At 43.3% G+C, this 21,591-nt stretch overlaps 1 protein-coding gene across 22 annotated transcripts in view; it reads left to right on the top strand.

Moving 5' to 3' along the window:
• The window catches only part of nfixb (nuclear factor I/Xb), a 134,373-nt gene extending 114,450 nt beyond the window's left edge, over positions 1–19,923 (top strand). For 15 of the 22 annotated variants that reach the window (XM_038693115.1, XM_038693129.1, XM_038693178.1 and 12 more), the window contains 5 exons: positions 2,867–2,995; positions 7,165–7,340; positions 8,777–8,924; positions 10,597–10,688; positions 13,781–19,923. In XM_038693115.1, the coding sequence (XP_038549043.1) occupies positions 2,867–2,995; positions 7,165–7,340; positions 8,777–8,924; positions 10,597–10,688; positions 13,781–13,795 (560 nt within the window). In that variant the 3' untranslated portion in view covers positions 13,796–19,923. The remainder of the gene's footprint in view (positions 1–2,866; positions 2,996–7,164; positions 7,341–8,776; positions 8,925–10,596; positions 10,689–13,780) is intronic. The other 7 variants (XM_038693275.1, XM_038693203.1, XM_038693248.1 and 4 more) reach the window with 3 other exon arrangements.
• Positions 19,924–21,591: the final 1,668 nt, after the last annotated feature.

The raw sequence follows: 21,591 nt of genomic DNA, 5'->3' as shown, positions 1-21,591 counted from the left end.
ATCACAAAACAAATGACATTACATCAACAAGAACCTAAATTATTGACATGGTGTAGCACTTCACTAGAGGAAAAGATAAAAAATAAAAAAAGGATGTTTTTGACTAGATGGATTTAAGTGATGTAGTCGCAAGGGCCCATGGGTTTTCGCCTCCTCATCAGTGTGTCCGCTTCCCGTACCCGATGTCGCCGGTTTGAGTCAGGACTGTGCAATAGTAAAGGATCTGAGTGCGTCTTCCACCACTAGCAGCTCGTCAAAGTTTTGCATTGCAGCAGCAGGCGTACTCCCTGTGCAATAAATTAAATTGGTTGTAATATATTACCAAGCAAAGTTTCAAACACACCATCAGAAGTAAAATATCAGTACTAGATGGATAACAGGCCTACGTTACTAATGTCCTGCTGACTGTAGCAAATAGTTTATACTTTTTATCTTCTTGAAACGTGTGTCCAGCTGTTCTTCTGCTCCACTTTTATTCCTTTTTTCACTAGGCTTTTAACTCTATGGCTGGCCAAACACCATTATAATTATCAGTGACCTGCAATGATCCGTCACTGATATTTTAGTCAAGAATTAATTTCTTTGCTCCAAATGCAACACAAAAATGCTTTATAGTTTACTCCCTTTCTTCCTCCTTCCTTCTTTTCTCTGGATCCTTTAGAGAATGTTGTGTCATTTTTTACCCGGAAAAGACACAAGCAGCCCAGAAGGGTTGATTGGGCTCTACAAAGTGAATCATATATCTTATTCATACATATAAATACACATGGAGGCCAACATATACTGTTTAAACAACAACAAAAGTGTTATCTTCTAACTCTCCTGTAAAATTGATTCATATGGATCTTGCATCCTTCTGGCTTCAAACTGTTGTCTGGACTCTGAACCTTGTGTAATTGTAGGCCTCCATGGTTGTACAAAAAAATAAATAAATAAAACTTACATACACTTTTCATACTTCTACACTTACATAAAATTTTTATCTCACCCTCCTTATAGTATCCGCTCCTCCCACCTACATGTGTCACATGATGTGCCTGTCTGAGCATAAGTGCCGGTGCCCACCTTTTTCTATACTTATCGGTGCCCACACAATCACAGCTGCCCATGAGCATTGTGGGTAAATAGTGATAAAACCTTTCCCAGTGAAGCATTAAAAAAAAAGCTTTTCAGAAATCTGCTCTCGTAGACTTTATATGCTTAGCTCATAAAATCTATTTCCACATCTCTCTGGGCCATGTTGAAATTACCCACGTCTTTATTTGAGTGTGTTTGTTTTATATGTGTGAATATTGTGTCGTTGAGTAGTTTATGGGGCTTTTGCTCGCCAAGGTTGTTTATCACTGTACTCTTTCAACCAAATCTGAAGCAAACAAAACATGAGTCCTGTATGTTCCAGAGAAAATTAATGAGGTCTGTGTGTCCACGCTGATGTACTTTTCTATACTTTTACTTCCTCATTATTCTCTGTTTTATGGATTGTTCTTTCCAGAGTTTTATTTCAGCATATATTCAACATTGCGGTTACCGGCAGAGGTCAAATACACCATTTGGCGCTGGTCCTCAAACCCTGAGAGTCTAAATTGTGCCTTTGGATTACCATACATCAAAATAAAGTCCCTCAGCGCCCACCACACAAGGCCTTGATCACAGAAGAGAGCCTCTTTTATCTGTAGCTCTCACACTTTTGGCCATGTTTCTGGTCCGCTGGTGAGCCTGGCCTATACTTAGTGTGCCCATTTTTACCAAACTGAGGGATATTTCATGCAGTGCTTTAGCCTCATCCGACATTTATAGACAGAGGGGGACACTTTAATATGTTTGTCTGTGTGGCGGCAATGCCGTCACCGCTCCTCTCCTGCTTAACTCCTTCCATCTTTCTATCGCTCTCCCATCCAGTATTTACTGGCAGTTTTCCCGGTGCTCGCCACCCAGCCTGGGCAGCTTGTGTGTGTGTGTGTGTGTGTGAGGGCTCAGAAACGACTTCTTTTTGAAATACCATACGTCTTAAGGCAGTAACATAAAATACCTGGCTGTCAGATATGCGGAAGGGCACTACATTAGAGGATCCATTGATGTATGTTTTGGCATGCTCTTCTGCAGCTATATGTAGCTGCTTGTGCTGGCTTTGGCTTGAAAAGCACAATCTGCCCCAGATATGAGGCCATCCAGGAGCCCATTCATTCTAAAGAGGCATGCTGACAGTGCACTGAGTAGGTTGGTTGGCGTGTTATTTACTGTGTTCCTGGAGCTCACTGTAGCCACACCAGGCTCTGAGATCATTGTGGATTGGGATTAGTCTGATCTCAAAAAGGGGACATCTCTGGATTGTTTTCAGTGGATTGCCCTGTGAGTAAAACCAGCGAGTAGGACTTTGCTGTGTGCACTTGCACTCCAGTCCACTCCGCCATTGCATTTCCCAGCTCTCCTCTCTCTTGACACTAGCCCCTAGCCTCCCGAGCTCCCCACACCTTCCCCCTTTCTCCCGTCACCTCCCTTCGCTCTGAACCCCTGCTGCTTCAAAAAAAACGTGGCCTCTCACCGGACCCTGCCCTCAACCCCCCCCCCCTCCCCCAGTCTGACGGACATGGTACAGCCCGCTGACTGTACACAAACATAGAGCATTAGACAGACAGATTGTGAGAACCCATCTGTATGTTAAGCCAATCAACAAATCAATGAATGAATCAATCGATCAGTCCATTGATTTCAGTCAATCATGATCATTCGATTCTTGCAATCAAATAAAAAAGTGATAAGTTTATTTTTCTCTCTTTTTTTTAGTAGAGTCGAAGTAAGAAAAGCAGCCATGTTTGATTAAAACCTCGTCTCTGTTCTGCCATTTTGTTGATCCCCTTTTTGCCAGGACTCTCATCGCCTAGTTCTCTTAAGAAGCCGGGGAAATTCGATTTCAGCGCCCTGTCCTCCCAGACGAGGTCCCCCCGCATGGCGTTCACCCACCACCCACTGCCAATGCTGGCGGGAGTGAGACCAGGTGAGACCAACCCAGCTCCCGATCCCCCTGATCGCCCCCACCCCTCCCTCTCCCCTCCTCACCATCTCCTCCTACCCACCCCCACTTCTTCAGGGCCCCACCCCTTCCCCCTGGCGCAGAGGTGGGAGCGTTGTCTTTGGGAGATGAGAGTGGCTGGGAACTAAAAAGCTGGCAGGCATCTCTGCCTCCTCTGCCTTTTCTGACCTTGTAGGGTGCAGGTCAAGCTGGTGACGGAGCTTCTAGGGAGTCTGGGTGTGGTGTGTGACTTTTCTGGGTCTGTCTGGTGGATGGTTGGTGATCGTACATCTCTAGACATCATCTGTATTGATCACTTTATTCTTATCAGGGTGGACCAACGGGGCTGCTGCTGCCTATTCTTTCACATCTTTTCAGTTGACTGCAAGGCACTTGTTCTAAATGATGTAAATGACACTTGAATCGCATGTTATTTACTCATTGACTCCTGGCTTATCTTGTCATGGATATGACACTTGACATTTATTTTTAGAATATTTCTGAAACTTGAAAGAAGTTAGCAGAAAATGGAGACTTACGAAGGTAATTTTAAGTGCACAAATAACCTCAAATGCAAAATTTCTAATAAGAAAGAAGTCGTTTATAATTAAAGATATAAGATTAATAAGGGATGGCTGAGCCGCTGTTCGATTGTGAATTATGGTGGAGACCTCTTGGTGGAAAGTTGGTAAGTGATGTTAATTATACTACTTGAATGCTCTACACATACAATTAAAGGGGCACTATTAAAGGTGCACCATCAATTTTACACATGAAATTCAGTGTTCTTATTACTGTTCGGCCTGTGAAAACAGCTTAATGTATTGCTGTAAAGTATTTTGTGGCTCTGAAGAGAGCTTTCCATCGTGAATAAAATAACCCCGATGATGTCATACTGATGTCATCAGGGTTATCTCGACAGGAAAGATTAAATATTTTACCATTAACCCAGCGTTACAAACTGGATGTGTGGGGTTTGAAAGAGGTGGGCCTTTAGGAGGCGGGGAGTTAATGAAAGACATTATTGAGTTGCATTATGGGTCCAACTTTCTTGGCACTTGATCTATAACTAGAGACTGATAGTCAACGTGCAGCATCTCTGCTCCACTATTTTGATTTTAAACATTTCTTTAATCAGTCTCTCATGAACCCCCATCTTTATGGAAGTACAGTACTAAATAACTGGGGGCCCATCTTCAGTAGGCTCCCTGTCAAAATCTTGTTTGAAGATGATACTGATACCTTGTTCCTACATTCATGTGTGTTCAATCAAATGACCACACAGAAAACATAGAGTCTTGTAATATTCCACAATAGAAATATAATACAAATGATGATATAAATCATTTTTGTGGGAACACCAAATTGATCTCAATGTGGGTGAGCACGTATCTTTAGTCATACTTGGAATGGTGGAAAATAAGGCTCTGAGTCGCTGTGTGAAGCAGCTCATCCTCCACCAGACTGAAACAAGCGGCTCATGATAGCATCAGATATCAAACAGAGCCAAAGGGGCTCCAACAATAAATCATCACACTCATCACGGTACAGATCGAAAAAGAGACTTCCTCTTCTATTTGGAAAGCGCACGTCTGTGAATTCACCCAGTGAAGGAGCTCACTGGAGATAATTACCCATGTGCTTTAGTTTGTAGCTTGGCTACATCAAAGGCTTTTTAAGCCACCAAGCAGATGTGAAGCAATGAGGTTGACCGCCGTGTTATTAAACCCTCCTGACAGACCCTATGCCTCTTTAGGTGTAGCTACAGCAAATCCAATCTCCACACATGCATATCCATGTTCACGCTAACATGAGCACATAGACACAATATCCCATCCTTGTTGTGGCCAGCAGTTGTGATTTGTTCAGTTGTGATTTGTTTCCTTTTACACAAACTCTTGCAATGAGCAAGCTGGAGCTGTACCCACGCTTCCGTGAAAGTGCTTACCACATCATCAGTGTTGTTGTTTTTCTGTTGAAAGACAAGATCTAAGATGATTTAGGGCTTGGAGAAGTGGGGTTGAGGAGCACGAGTAGCCACTCACAGTGGTGGTGTTGTCAGGAGTGGTTTATCCCTCCCACCATATTCCGCCGTCCTCCCTCTAGAGGAGAGATTCCCAACCAGGGGTCCACATGCCCCATGGGAACTTCTGCAATTGCCAGGGAGTACTTTGTGAAAGATTGTGTAAAATCACAATTTCCCTCAATCCATTAGATATGATACCCACTAGAGGGTCATGGGGGGCTAAATCTGGTCCCAGCTGACAATGGGCGTGAGGTGGGGTACACCTTGCACAGGTCGCCACTCAATCACAGGGCAGACAGAAAGGCTGACAGTGAGGTGACAGTGCTAACCACTGTGCCACAGTAGCATTTAACCACTGTGCACTATGTTGTGTGCCAAAACTATTTAGCGAGCCAGCAGGGAAGTTTACACTGCTTGCTAAAAAAAAATGTCTGGAAGAGATGATGAATAAACACTTTCAGTATTGGTGAATGTAATGGATAAGTGGTTGAAAGTAATAAATAAAGGAGTGAAATATTTAGGTAAACGTAATGGATAAATAGTTGAAACATTTGGCTTATGCCACTCCGAGGAGGTAGTACAAATACAAACTTGACCAAACAGACACAAACATTGACAGTTCAGTTGTATAAAAAAATATATCATGTTCAGTATTATCCAGTTTCAATTCACTCAATTCAAAAGAGCGCATTTGAGTTCATCTGACAAGGCTGTGGGGGGTACATGAGACAAAAAAGGTTGGGAACCACTGTGCTAGATAGAGAAAGCAGGGGTGTTGGGATTCCCTCCCATCCTGCCTCACCCCACCCCATCCCAAACCCCCGCACCCCAAGAGTGTTTGGCTTTCACCCAGTCTCTAATGGGATTAGTAGGGGACTAATAGAAGCAGGGAGACAGCTCCACTGGGGAGCAGGCAGCCTGGCATGGGAGCAAGGTGTTGCTGGGCTCAGAGGCATAGGCCCCTGTCTGGGGGGTTATGCAGCGGGTTTGGCGCACTCATGAAGTACACTCACACACACAATGTATAAGATGCAAGCACCAAAGACTGTTGGCAGCCCAACATGGGCAGCTGGGGGGCCTGGATGGGATGGGGTGGGTGTCAGACTGGCACAGCTAAGAGGAGAACAGGCTTCTAATACAAATGAAGGAGATTTAGTAATGGATATAGGTCTGACAGAGAGGGCTTTGTGTTTGGTGGTAGGGTTCAACCAACTGCTCCCCTCTCACATATATTCAGCTCTGTTTGATGCGAGTTCCTCTATTTTACTCTCTTGTAAAGCAAAAAGAAGGAATCATTTTTTATAAGCTTATTAACAGTCAAATGTGTTGCATCGCCACACCTGTTGTACACACACACACACACATTTTCAGGTATGAGCTCTAAAGCCCATTAACAGAAAAACATCATCTTAGACATACAGTGTGAACATACATTTTAGTTCTGTCATAGAAACAAAATGAGTCAGATAAAAAAACGGCTTTACCGTCCGTCGATGCCAAATTGCATCAACGCCAATGAATCACACCCTCAAAGCAGCACACAGGCGTGCAGGCATTAAGACCAGCTAATTTAAGACAGTACTCAGTCTCTTTGTGCTTTTTCTTTTTTCAAGCTCTTTGGATCTGAATTCAAAATATAGCGCTTGCCTCTATTGAATTTGTGCACATTCAGGGGTGTGCAGTGTTTGACTGTGTACAAGTCTGAATGATGTTGACTTAAATTGTTATGTAGCCTCTGTGAGTGTGCACATATGAATGCAGTGTGTGTGTGTGTGTGTGTGTGTGTGTGTGTGTGTGTGTGTGTGTGTGTGTAAATCGCCTCCATAAAGCTGTATAGATTTACTGGAGTGATCATAAAATATTATGAGCAAAGGCCATACTGGCTATTAACTCGAAATCAGCTTTTCTTGGAAAAACAACATTCCTTTCATGTACGACATTTTAAAACCAGATTTATACTTTATCGTTTCCAGTTGAGGTGTGATATTCTTGCTTTCATTCTTTAATCACTTAATACATCGCTCACATCTGTAAGAATGTGTAGGAATTCAGTGGTTCATGTCTCCCTCTCGCTCTCTGCTTCTGTCTCCACTTTGTGTTCCTCTGATACAAATGTCTCTGTTTGCAGGGAGTCCCCGTGCTTCAGCCTCGGCCCTGCACTTTCCTTCTCCCTCCATCATCCAGCAGTCTAGCCCTTATTTCACCCACCCAACCATCCGCTACCACCACCACCCTGGACAGGACCCCCTGAAGGAATTTGTGCAGTTTGTCTGTGCTGATGGCTCGGGGCAGGCCGCCGGACAGGTAAGGCTATCTGCCAGAGAGGATGAACACCGTTACATTTATAAACGTCCCATTTCTACAGAAACTGCAGATCTGCCACACCCTGCGCCTAGCTTGCATTAGCATTCCAGGATAGTAACAGTATATGTATCTTGCAAGTGTGAGCAGTTAGAAGATATTCCAACAGACCACTGGAAGTAGAAAAATAAAGAACAATAGTGGAAAATAAGTTTGTATGGAAGCAAAAAAGTGCCACAATAAAAATAATAAATATTAACTGTATACCTAATTGTGAAATTTAGCGGAGACTGAATAAGTACTGTTGAAATTTTAATAAAAGTGAATTTATAGCATTTAAATATATCTTTGCTCCAACTTTATGTGCGTTTTTTCAAATTTCAAAAAGAAATTCTGGCTTACAAATTCTGATAATTCCAGTGTCCAAGGTTTCCAGTTAGGCTAAATGTCTGGGCATTTCCCTAACCTAATAGCAATTGATTGATCCTTGGTAGCCAGGATGTTTTAATTTTACTGGCAAGTAAAATGTCAGTTTATGCCTCTTTTTGCTTCCATATTTGTGCCTTTTTATAGAAAAGCCAATAGCAATGCCGGCTCACTCTACAAATCTGAAATTTTTCATTGCTCTACAATTCAATGTTACTATAGTATACATACTATATATAGATTGTGCATGCCAAAAGCTTACTTATGATGTTATACATCTACATACAATATACAGAAATGCACCCAACTGCAACACAAGTGAACACACTAGACATTTGTTTATTCAGTCTACAAATCTTTGTATTGTCTTGTCGATGTCATTTTGCCGTTTGCCGTTTCAGACCCCGACGTTCCCACTCCTCCTCCCACCCCTTTTTTTTTTTTTTTGCTCCACCCAACCCCTTAGAAATTACAGCCATCAGCACGAGAGTAAATCAGTCATGGCACACTTCAGTCAAGCATACCTGTCCTGTGTTGTGTCATCGTGTTTCTGTTTTCATCTCTAGCTGTGACAAATTTTAGTTGGAGTTTGGTTGTTTGGTGCTGGTATCGTTGGTGGTGTTGTGCTTGTATAGACGAGTATTCTCCCATGGTTTTGATTTCTTGCCATCTTCTGGACGAACCTAGTCAATAATTTGCTCACTTCCCTCCTCCACTCCTCCACACACCACGGACCACCCCTGTGGAACCTCTCACCTCAAGCTCTAGCTCCCACTCCTATCAAACCCTGTGGTGATTATTATTTTTCACACCTCCATAAAAGATGCCGTCCACATACATCATTCCTTTGGTTGTTGTTTCCCACCACCTACCCTCCCTCCTTCCACCATCGCCTCCCCCCCTCCGTCATGGATATTTTTTGGGACCTGGCCTCCCGAGCTGCGTCCTCTTTTCATTCCGTGTCTGCGGATTGTCGCATGTCGCCCTCCTGACCCTATTTGTGTTGTCTGCAGCCAAACGGGAGCGGCCAGAGCAAAATGCCAGGCTCCTTCTTGCTGCCTCCACCTCCCCCAGTGGCCCGCCCAGTGCCCCTCCCTATGCCCGACTCTAAACCCAACAGCACGCCCCCTGACGGCGGACTCTCCTCGCCCGCATCTCCGTGTAAGTGACCCCGCAGAGACCGTATCTCAAAACCAAACCAACCAAAAAATGATAATAATCTGAAAATCCCAACCCTCTCCAGTGAAAAGACCCCTGCCATTGTTCTTCCTCCAACTTCGTGCCATCATTGTTCCTGTGTATCCAACATCTCACCTCCTTTAACCCTTGGAAGGCTATGGAAGCCGGCACAGGATAACCTGTGGAGCTCAGTAGAGTAGAGCAAGACCACCAGAGGTCTGGTGAAAAATATTTTTCATAATGGACTGATGTGGTGCTCATCGGGGTTCTGTATTAGGCCCCATCAGTTTGAGTGACTCTACGTTTTGAGCCCTTTGTGCGTTCTGGTGTGGAAGCTGCATCTCCAACCCAGCTCTTCTCCATCTAAAGCCTCTTTTCTTCCCTGCTGGACTCAATAGCAAACCTTGTGAAAAATTTGATTAAAAATAAAATTAAAAAAATTAATGGATTCTTACTTGTGACGAGCACAAATTTGGGGCAGTTAATTTAAATGGACTCCAAAACATTCCAGTAGAAATTGGGGCGTTGGTGGAAAAATCCTGTTACTCATGCTTGTTTTTGGTTGAGCTGGTTTTAGCTTCTTGGTGGGATTTTCTTTTGTTTGGTGGTTGTTAAGCAGAATATGGTGTGTTTCTAAGGTGAAGGGTCAGTCCAACCGTGGGGCTTTTCTCACTGTACATTTGTCTTCCTCACCTGTGATAGAAGGGGCACTGGATGGAGCACTTTAATTTTTTGTTTTTAGCTTTCCTTCAAATTTAGTGTTTGCGTTTTATCCCCCAGTCAGTGTCTCAAAGTCTTTTATGTCTTATGTATGTTATTCCAATTCTTAGAAACACATGGATGTATACTGTGTATGTCTATACACATAAATCTCCAAATTCTCTTTCTCTCTGTCCCTCTCCTTCTTGTCCTTCCTCCCTTTTCTCCACACAAACAGACCCACATATGCGCAAGTCCACACACTGCATCCTGAATCCCTCAGTGAGATTCAAATGCTGGAGTCCGTAGGGTACCTCAAACTGCCCTAAATTTGTCATAGACTTTGATGCCAGTGGGTTTTAACTGTCCCTGACTGATCCTCAATGTCAGGATTCTGGTGTGCTCAATCACTTCCAACTGAGTTTATCAACAGGATTTAATCACTCAGGGAGATCTAAGTTGGCATACCAGATTTTGGCAGACTTCTCTGTGGAGTTTTGGTGACCTCAATGAAATATAGAAGTGCTTTCTGTAGTACTAAATTAATTAATATGTTTTTTTTTATTTAACAACAGTGATTAAGTAGGTTTACTGTATGCTAGTACATGTTAAAGAAATAGTTCTCTCTCACATGCGTACGATAAATATGAAGCTACTGCCAGCAGCTGCTTAGCTTAGGACTGGGTTAAATAGTGAGCTTTACAGTTGCTTGCAGGTGGATTTTGTTACCTTTGGACAGCTGTTTCCACCTGTTTTAGGCTTTTGCAAAGCTAAACTAACAGGCTGCTAGCAGTAGCTTCGTATTCACTGTACAGACATGGGAGTGGTATCAGTCTTCTCATCTAACTTGCAGAAAGTGAATACGCATATTCCCCAGGATGTAATTATTGTAAACGTGCCAGGTGTCTTTGAGTACGCACTGATGTCTTCTTTTGTTCTTCTTCTGTTTCTCTAGCATACTCCACGCCAGGCGCCACAGCTCCCAACAGGTTTGTCGGCATCGGATCACGGGACAACAACTTTCTGAACATCCCGCAGCAGACACAGGTAGGAGTCCGGGATGGACTGACAGTTTGTCAGTTTGTGTGTAAAAGTGAGGAGGAAATCGTCTGTTTTGACTGTGATTACCAGTCAAACTCAGGAAACTTATTAACTGTGTGGATGTACGCCAAAATATTTCTTACTCCCTCACTCCCTGAAACCTGCTGCTAAGTTTCCTCCACCTCTCCTCTCGCACCATCCCACAGCGCACCATCAATGTGTGCATATGTACATCTGTATTTTACAGTACGTGCGTGGTTTACCATATGTGCTCAACTGTTTATTTGGCACATATGGAGCCTACCCTTCAGGCAACAGGTCTTCTCCCTTGCTGCCTTTTTCACTCACTCTCCTTGCTACCTCTCATTTCCTCTTCTTCTTGCCAAACCCCCCTTCTCTACCTCACTTGCTTTCTCCTTTTAGCTTTGTCCTACTCCTCTCTCCCCTTCATTTTCTCTGTCTCTGCCTTTTACTTTCTCCCTCTCTCACCTTCTTCGTTCCTTCCCTTCACCACTCTGCGCCTCGTTCATATGCCTCCTCCATTACCGCAGTACTTTTCTCATTAGTGTCCAACCACACCCACCTGGAGCCAGCTCAGCCCTGCTCCTCAACACATGGAAACCATCTGAAACTGCTCGGCTGATCCCCTCCCTTGTTTCTCTGCCCTCTGTTCTTTTACTTTTCCTCCATTTCCATTTCCCCCATTCCTGATCCTTTCTGCCTCTCCGCTCGTTACACTCTTCATTCCCCTTCCTCTCTTTCTCACTCTCACCACTTTTCACACCTACGTTTTTCTTCTTACTCTTCTTCACAATGCCTTCTTTGTTACTAATATACCTTAACTCTGAATTGAATACTTTTTGGACCCTTCTAAGTTATACACAACATAATAAACTGTGAGGCCAAAAGTAGTAGGTTTCTGAACCTGTCTGCAGGGCCCTCATTCAGCCACAACATATTAAAGTGCGGTCAGGCACTGGTTTTGGGTGACAAGGCCAGTGTCCCAATTCATCCTAAAGGTGTAGTACTGGGAAAACTCTTTCTTTATTGAACTGGATTCGTGCTCGGGGGCACCCTCATGTCGAAACTTCTTTTCATTTGAGCTAAGAGGCCTAGACCAAACCATGAAAAATAGTCCTACACCAAAAGAAATAAAAGTATATGGGCACGGGTATCTAAATACTTTTGGCATTTAAGCCCGTCTTTTTCTTAAACAGCTCATTGATGTTTAATACTGAGTGGGACATAATGTCTCAAGTATGTTTTTACTTTTCAAAGCAGAACCAAAACACACAGCATTAATTGTTTGCATGTGCCTTTCAGAGAAGGACACAAAAAGATTAATGATCCACTGAAAAAAAATGATAGATTACAAGACAAATAGCATGTCAAAAGTGGTGACTACAGGACAAGCTGGAGAACCTCTCGCGCTGACAACAGTGGGCTCCTTGTGCCCTCTAGTGGCAAATTTTGAAACACTGCAACCACGGGAGAAAGGGGGGAAACAAGATACCAACGGAGCAGGAAATGAAGGGAGATGGAGGGGACGGAGCAACAGAGTTTCGGCCCTTATAGAAGTCACGTCCCGGCCGTCTCGTTACCCCCAGCAACCAGACATGATGTCATAGCCAGTTGATCTTGAATTTGAGAAGGGGTTGCTTGAGAGGGGGGAGAAGGTGGGAGGCAGGAAAGAAAAGAGGGTGGTCACTGTCTGCTGCCAAGGATTTAGTGGGAGTGTTCATGGGAGATAGATGGATTGTGTGTGTGTGCGTACACAGAAGGAGAGAGAGGGAGAGTAACTAAGAAGGGGAGAAGTCACAATGCCCAAGGTCTGCTGGGACAGTGCCCAGGGGAGTAGGGTAGCTGAGAAGTGCAGGAGGCAGAAGGGGGGTATTCATGCGACCTGTTAGAGTCAAACAAAACAAAAGGCTGCTTCCCTGGAGGTTCAGAGTAGTTTCCAAGGCTTGACTTGTAGAATGTTGGCACACTAGTCCACAGTGCCAGATCCTGCAGGCCAAGCAGGGCAGCCAACAACAGTGACGCTGACCCATTTCTGCTCCCTGCTCACGCTGAGTGGGAGAAACCCAACGTAAAGACAGTACAAGTGAGAGGGAGCGCCAGACTGCTATCCCCCTGCTGCTGCCTGGCCATTAGTAGCCATTCACTGCACGGCCAAATTCAAGACATACCGTGCTTCACTCCAGAAGTGGAAAGAATTGATGGTAGCTGGACTGGTGGCCCAGATGACTGTTCTGTCACTCACTGTATTCAAGAACTGCAGGAACTTCTAGTGGCTACAGGTCAGGACAGTGTACAGAGTCATTTTCAGGGACAATAGAACAAAGACACTCAACAGTATAGCGGTTTCAGTAGTTTGCATCTGTCATAGTGAGTTCTAATATATTTCCTTGTTGCCACATTACATCTTTTTACTAGCCATCCCAGCGATGTGGCTGTAGGGATGGTTGGTTGGTCCACCACTTTGGTGCAGACTGAAATATCTCAGCAAGGGTTTAATAGATTGCCATGACATTTTGTACAGACATCTGTGTTCCCCAGAGCATGAATCCTACTCGCTTTTGTCTTGTGCCAATATGAGATTTACATTTATAGTTCAAAGTGAAATATCTTGCCAACCATTGAATGGATTGCAGTGAAATTTTAGAAAAGTTATTCAGTGCTGTTAGGGAATAAATTTCAATAATTTCGGTGGATCCACTGACCAGAGCTTTGGTTTATGCAAAATTAATGCTGTGCTTTGTGTTGGGTGCGAATTAGCAAACGTTTGAAGGCTAGCAGCCTAAATTAAGATGGTAAATCTGGTCAGTTTTAGCTGCTAAACATCAGTAGTCACATTGAACATGTTAGCAGACTAGCATAGAGTTTTCCATATTGTAAATTCCCAGTGGGTCACCTTTTGTGCTGAGCCAGGAGAGTCATATATCCCTCCAAGCAATGGAAGTGCTCAAACTCACCAAATTGCGGTCTATTCAATTGTATTGTATGGTGTTTTTGTCCACTACTTGTGTATGCACAATGTACTGGTTTTGATACTAACATCTCGTTCCCCACCACTCTATCCCTTTTTTCTTTTTCAGTCTTGGTTCCTCTGACAAGACATGTGTACAAACCAGCAACTACAATTCTTTCTTTACAATCAGAAGTAGAAAAACAGAGAAACAACCCACAGGATAATAACTGTCCTCCAACCAACCCACCGACCGGCCCTGACAGTACATCTCAACAGATACAAAATACAGCCAAGCAAGGAAATGCAGGAAATTACAGCAGTGTGGCGCCTTTAGAGGAACTCTGGACTCATTTACCCAGTCAGAGGGAGGACCCGTTTCGAGCAAAGATGGATAGACGGAAAGATGAATGGATGGACAAGAGGATGCCAGGAGGGGAGAAGGGGTAAGGGGACAAACAGCAGCAAGCAGGCATCTCTCCTGAAACCACCGAACCAGCACAACACGGCAGCAACGCAGGAGGAACCTGAGGATGAAAAAGCAGTCAACTTCTCCTACTTCGTGAGGACGCGTAACAAACGGCTAAGAAAATCAACTGTCCAAAAACCAAAAAATAAAAGGTTTTCACATCACAGATCTAACATTTAAGCTACAAAGCTTCACCCACAATGAATCCACTGCTTGATCAAAGCAACGACACTATTTGGTTTCCAATCTAAGCTGCAGTCCATGCTCCTGTGATGTCTGTCATCACCCAAAACAAAATCAAATTGACCAATGTTTCTCTCACTCTGAATGACCATTGACTCTAACTAGAGAGAGACTATGCCAAAACATATCTTGATTAAGGGTTGCACTAGAAGCTGAATCAATTAACACTAATCTTAACGATGTGCACTATTTACCTACAAGGCATGGGAGGTAAACCACACTTGCCTATTAAGAGTTTTAAAGAGGAAAAACCGAGGTACAAGAAGCCTTTAATGTGTCCTCGACCCCCTTCGTTCAGTTTGACAAATCATTGGCCTCCGCCCATTCTCAGATCTCCCCGCGCAGCACACACTCACAAAGATCACACGATTTGTGCCATGACCACAGCATGTATATTGAAAACACACACAGTTGCCCAGTCAGACCTTTTAGATTGTAGTATTCATAGGTGGTGGTGTTGTGTTATCATATTTTTATTTTATATGCATACAGTAAGCCCAGTGAACTCTCGCTACCTATTTGATTAGATATCCAAACATCACACACACACTGAAAATCCCAGTGTGAGTACATCGTTACTGACAGTTGTCACAACGATAGGCCGCAGCTATTGGTTCCCCCTTTGCCCTCTTGTGATGTAGATGAATGATTTTGTTATCGCTTGTGTGTTCTCTTATTTGATTTTATTCCTTTTGGATTTGTACTATTTTATAATTGTTTTGTATTTGAATGACAGCACCTTATAGAGAAACACAGTAAGAGTTGGGATGTTGATGCGGCGTACACAGGGTGGTTAGCTGACCTGGATCACATAGTACATGCGAACAGTTTGACATTTGGGGAAATACGCTTTCCTGCCGAGAGTGAGATGACAAGATTGATGCCACTCTCATCTCTGCACGTTGAATCAGAAGCTACCACAAGCAGCCAGTTAGCTTAGCTTAGCATAAAGGCTGGAAACTGGGGGGAAACAGCTAGTCTGGCTCTTTTCGTAGGTGACAAAATCTGCAAACCAACACCTCTAAACCTGATGTTAATTATGTTAACATATTGTTTGTTTTTTTTATGTACAAGAACTGAAGTGTTTAAATGATAATGATGCTTGCAACACAGTTGCACAGCCTTAGAAGAGCTGGTAGGCAGATTTAGTTACCTTTGAAAAGAGCTAGGCTAGCTGTTTCCCTGTTTCCAGTTTTTTAGCTAAGCTAACTACACAGCTCCTTCATCTTTAACGGACTGACATGAGAGTAGTGTCAATCCTCTTGTCTAACTCTCGGCAAGAAAGCGAATAAGAATATTTTCCGAAAATGTCAAACTGCGACGTGGTTTGTTTGTCGTCAGTGCCAGATAAAACTACTTTCCACATACTGTACCGGAAGACCACACAATGCAGGGTTTTGACAATCACAGGAAGCTTATTTTCTGGGAACTTGCCTGCTGAACCATACAGGTCTACAAAAAGCTAAAATACTTCACGCCACATCTACTGTTTGACCCAGGTACAGCTGGTGACCGGTGGTGATATATGAGTGAAGGAGGGAAGGTTGCTGAAGGTGGGACCCAGAGCAAAAGAGAGAACAGCTCTTCTTTCTGTCTCCCTAAAGTTTACCCTGTTGTTTACACTCCCAGACGGGCCGCTGCTCCAAGAGCAGAGGGAGCCACACTGTGGAGCAAAATGAATATGTGACATATCTGGCTGTTTTCGGAGAGAGAATGAGGGCCTCTAAGGCTAGCAGTAGGAGGAACGCCCATGTGCCCATTTTTGTTTCGGTGCACAAGATCAGGTAAAGGATATCGGTTGCTATGGTGACACCCCCCCCCGCCCCAACAAACACACACCAGCACTCCCCGCTAGCTATTGTGAATCGATGAGCCCTTAATGATCAAAACTGCACTAAAACAATCATGCCAGCCAACCAAGCGAGTTTCCACCACTTAGTGTTTCAAATCAGTGGATGTAGCACTGTGATGGAAACAAAAGTAGAACACAGATCGCCACTCCTTAAACACACACAGACTTATAAAGACCACTCACTATTAGTGCAAACACGTCCCCTGTGTCCGACTGAATTCAAAGGGAAGTCTTAAAAATAGACAATCTGAGGAGGCCTTTATGCTTTGAATCGTTTTATATCATTAGCCCATGCACATTCTGACTGATTCAGTTATTTCCTGTTAAAAGTTGAATTTAAATCACCCCATCCAACCTCACAAAATAACTGGACTGCCTGGCCACGTTCTTCACTGCAGGGAAACACAACATAGTTGGCCAACCGACTGGCGACCATCTCATCAGCTTCGTAGAGAGAACTAGCTCTGCTGAGTAAGACATTAACGATGGCTAAGGTGATTTCTTTTCTAATCTATGGAAGTGCCTCTGTATTCCCATTATGCAATTTGTCAAACATGAATTCAGGTTCTTTTTCTCACATATAAGCTATAGCGAATGGTGAAAAATTTATGTCAGGAGAGGGGGAAAAAACAGTGACAGCTCACTAGATAATCGCAAGCATCTTTATATATAATACACATATATATTTATAGATATATACATTTTTTTTTATTTGCAAGATAAGCTCTGTGGCAGTCTAGTTATTTTTTGAAGCATGGCGTACATCGCACAGTCATAGGATGCATCTCAAAATCATCCGCTGATTTAGAGCTCAAGTCTCTAAACCCACACTCATGTTAAATGACTTAAAAGAAAATCCACGGCAAACACAACAATAGATACATAGACAGTGATGATAATGTAGTTGAGGGGAAAAAAAGAACAGATTAGGTTTTGTTGTTTTCTTTCTTGTTTTGATGGAAAGTATTGTTCTTGAAACTAAATGATGTATGTTGATTGAGCCATGTGCAATGCCTTGGTAGAGGAATTGTGTTTGTTTGTCTGAGGGTGTCACGAGAAAAGAGGGAAAACCCCTCCTAAGATTTTTTTTTTTTTTTTTTTTTTTTGTCGTTTTTCAAGTCCATGTGCTCTGGGACTCTAAATACAAGGGCAGCGAGAAAAGAATCCCAATCTCTGTAAGTAAGTTTTGGGGAAATTGTTTTTAATTTCCTTTTTGTTTCTTGTTTTTCCTTTTATCACTTTTTTTAAAGAAAAAAAAACTTAATTTCTAATGATTTGTTTTCAGAATGTGGGAGGGCTGAAGGAACAATTTTGCAACTCATAAAATATATCACTATGAAAACTGGTGCTTTCGTAAAGAATAAAGTACATTCAATCTCTATTATACATAAATACTAATAAACGAAATTAAGTGTTATCATAAAAGACAATTTTAGGAAAACATGCATTATTCTATTTCTCTTTTTGTATTTACCGTGGGGGGAGGGGTTCATTGTATGAAAAGGTTGTCGTGACAAAAGGCATTCCCCCCCCCCCCCCCACCCCCCCCTCCAACCTTTACACCATAGCAGAGGAAAAGTCTAGGAGAGAAAAAAAACATCTTGTTAAATGCAAATTTCTTTCCAGTGATCCTAATTTGGGACAAAGACAAGATCTTCCCCAATTTGGGAGATGCACAAATATGGATTCCCGTTGCAAAGAAAGAAAAAGAAAGCTGATGTTGGTGTAAATGTCTAGTTGGTTCAGCGAGAGGGAATAAGCGGCCTCTGTCTGCTCAGCTGGTCTGCTGTCATAGATTCAAGAGAACCCCCTCCCCCACCACCTCCCAACCTTCCCGAATCCCCATCTCCCACTGTAAATGAGTATAAATATTTGTTTGGTGATGTAGTGTTTTAGACTCAGAGCATCTTAAAGGTTGTCCCTAAAAAGTGCCTTTTGTTCACAGATTCCATCTTGTAATCCTGAGTGCCCATCTCAAAAGATAAAAAAAGTCCCCTCCTTCATACTTCTATATCTTTCGCTTCCTCTTCTTCAAGCTTTTTAAAGCAGTATACATAGTACTAAAGGAAATTGGTGTGATTTAGTTCCTCTTTTTATTGTTGAATAATTATGAAAAGCATAAAAAAACACCCAAAAAAAACAAAAACATATTTTCTGTCTTGCTTCTCTTCCTCTGTATCTTGTCTTCTGTCTATCTTGGACACTGGAGTAGTCTGTAGCCGCGTAACCCCCCCACCCCCCCACCCCCTTCCTTTTCTCCCTTTCTCTGAACGGCGGGGTTTTAAAAAAAAAAAAAACAATACGCAAAGATTTTTTTTGTCTGAGCAGAATGCAGTTAGCTCACATGTTATTCTTGTCTGTACGCTTCACATTGTATTACCATACCCATCTTCTTCAGCTTCTCCACTCAGCAGCTAATGTAAGTGAACAAGTTACACCACGGGGCTCTGGGCTGTGCTGAGGTCAGGGAGTTGTTCTCCTGTGGGGCGGGGAGGGGGGGGGCAGTCAGTGACAAGTCACTTGGTTGGAGGTGAGGAGGAGTACTCAAGGGAACCCCTTTTTTTTAGGACTTAGGCGAGGGAGATGACCAATAGGACTGCTAGTATAGGCAGGTTTGTTTGTAATCCTTGTTTCTATCTATTATTTTTTATAATTGAATTTGGATTAGCTTTTTGATTCTTTTTTTTTTTTTGTCATTGTTACTGCATATCTTAGGCAGCAGGAAGATGCTGCGTTAAAACCTTCAATTATGCACCTTTCTAGTGGTTGAATGAGACCAGCTATTTAAAAAAAAAACATTTTTAAAAAAAGGTAAAAAAATGAACATGACTCGAAGCACCTTATAAGCGGACTGGTTCCACACCATGATGGCGACCGCAAGGCACAGATTTAGCACAAACATAACGAGTGTTCACAAAGTTGCATCGATTCACCGCCGTTCTAAATCGCAGTGTTGGAGAGACACGTTGACCAAAGTGATATGGTTCCAAAAGTTGTACAAAACTAGAAGACTTTGGTGACTAATAGAGAAAGCACCTTGAAATGCCACCAGCAAAATCAAGCGATTACAGATTTTTGCCCTGCAAGAAAGAAAAGAAAAATTATAAATATGCAACTTGTTATTTTTCTTTCATCTAGCAAATGAAGCCAGCAGCAGTATTATCAATCAAGCCTTGACACGTGAAAGAGCCACAGTCGAGAAGCCATATCAGAGATGAACAGGTTGCAGAGAGTGTGTGTGTGTGTGGGTGGGTGTGAGAGAGAGAGAGAGAGAGAGAGAGGTGTGTGTGTGTGTGTATGTGTGTGTGAGAGAGAGAGAGAGAGAGAGAAAGAGCTTTGCTGAGGGAGTGTGTCTGTCCCTGCACCGTTCAAAGAGCCCAGTCGGACCCTGTGGCCGAACCGTCCGCTGTTTTTTTTCCTTTGTTTCGTTTTGAACACGTTTTCGTAGGATGCTGAGCTGGGTTTAGTGATGTGGGCCTAACCCTTTGCCTCTGGCCTGTAGCCCCTCCCGCCACGGGTGCTCCTCCTCCTCCTCCTCCTCCTCCTCCACTCCCAGAGCAGTGTCCCATCCTTAAACACACACCCCCAGAGCCCATGGTGAAATGCATGTGTTAATTACAGTTTCTTTTCCATAATAATAATGAAAAAAACACAGTTTGAAGAGAGCAACCCCTTTACTTGATTGAATAAAAGGATGTTCTTGACTGTATCTTGCTTATCTCGGTTGTGATTATTACTGTGTCATTTCAGTGGTGGAACAAGTGTTTAGATTCTTTTACTTATGCAAAAGTAGCAATACCGCAGTATAAAAACACTCAAAGTAAAACAAGTACCCAAAACATTCAAAGTAAAAGTACTTGTGACCCCTTTGGCTGTTCCATTATCATGTTTTACCTTATTAAATTGTATAATGATGTATCAATGTATCAGCAGCATTTCAGTATTGCAGCTAGTTTTAACTGCTGTTAGGTTCAGTCCAGACGTTCCCAGTCTGGTTAGGTTGCTTGTCCACTGATAATGTGTGTCTTTGTTATATACAGTATCTCACAAAAGTGAGTAGACCCCTCACATTTTTGCAAATATTTGATTAAATCTTTTCATGTGACAACACTGAAGAAATTACACTTTGCTACAATGTAAAGTAGTGAGTGCAGCTTTTACAACAGTGTAATTTTGTTGTCCCCTCAAAATAACACATCACACAGCCATTAATGTCTAAACCGCTGGCAACAAAATGAGTACACCCCTAAATGAAAATGTCCAAATTGGGCCCAAAGTGTCATTATTTTGTGTGGCCACCATTATTTTCCAGCACTGCCTCAACCCTCTTGGGCATGGAGTTCACCAGAGCTTCACAGGTTGCCACTGGAGTCCTCTTCTACTCCTCCATGACGACATCAAGGAGCTGGTGGATGTTGGAGACCTTGCGCTCCTCCACCTTCTGTTTGAGGATGCCCCACAGATGCTCAGTAGGGTTTAGGTCTGGAGACATGCTCGGCCAGTCCATCACCTTTGCCTTCAGCTTCTTTCAAGGCAGTGGTCGTCTTGGAGGTGTGTTATCATGTTGGAATACTGCCCTGTGGCCCAGTCTCCGCAGGGAGGGGATCATGCTCTGCTTCAGTACATCACAGGACATGCTGGCTTTCATGCTTCCCTCAATGAACTAGAGCTCCCCAGTGCCGGCAGCACTCATGCAGCCCCAGACCAGGACACTCCCACCACCATGCTTGACTGTAGGAAAGACACATTTGTCTTTGAACTCCTCGCCTGGTTGCCACCACACACGCTTGACACCATCTGAACCACATAAGTTTGTCTTGGTGTCATCAGACCACAGGACATGGTTCCAGTGATCCATGTCTGCTTGTCTTCAGCAAACTGTTTGCAGGCTTTCTTGTGCATCATCTTTAGGAGAGGCTTCCTACTGGGACGACAGCCATGCAGATCAATTTGATGCAGTGTGCGGCGTATGGTCTGAGCACTGACAGGCTGACCCCCCCACCCCTTCAGCCTCTGCAGCAATGCTGGCAGCACTGTGACTATTTCCCAAAGACCACCTCTGGATATGACGCTGAGCACGTGCACTCAACTTCTTTTGTCGACCATGGCGAGGCCTGTTCTGAGTGGAGGCTGTCCTGTTGCACCGCTGTATGGTCGTGGCCACCGTGCTGCAGCTCAGTTTCAGGGTCTTGGCAATCTTCTTATAGCCTAGGCCAGTAGTCGGCAATAGGCCCGCCAACAATAATATCTCGCCAGTGGCCAGATTACTTTGATAGCGAAAAAAAACTAAACATAACGACTGGTGCTTATACAGATACTGTATAAGTAAACTTTCCTTGTCAGGAAAAAGGAATAGTAAACAGTCAGTAATCTGGAA

This window comes from Micropterus salmoides, unplaced genomic scaffold (assembly GCF_014851395.1).
Source record: "Micropterus salmoides isolate LMB-PRFRI ecotype aquatic unplaced genomic scaffold, ASM1485139v1 Ms_hic_scaffold_10, whole genome shotgun sequence".
In the NCBI taxonomy this organism is placed as follows: Eukaryota; Metazoa; Chordata; class Actinopteri; order Centrarchiformes; family Centrarchidae; genus Micropterus; species Micropterus salmoides.
This window is presented reverse-complemented; position numbering and strand designations above follow the sequence as displayed.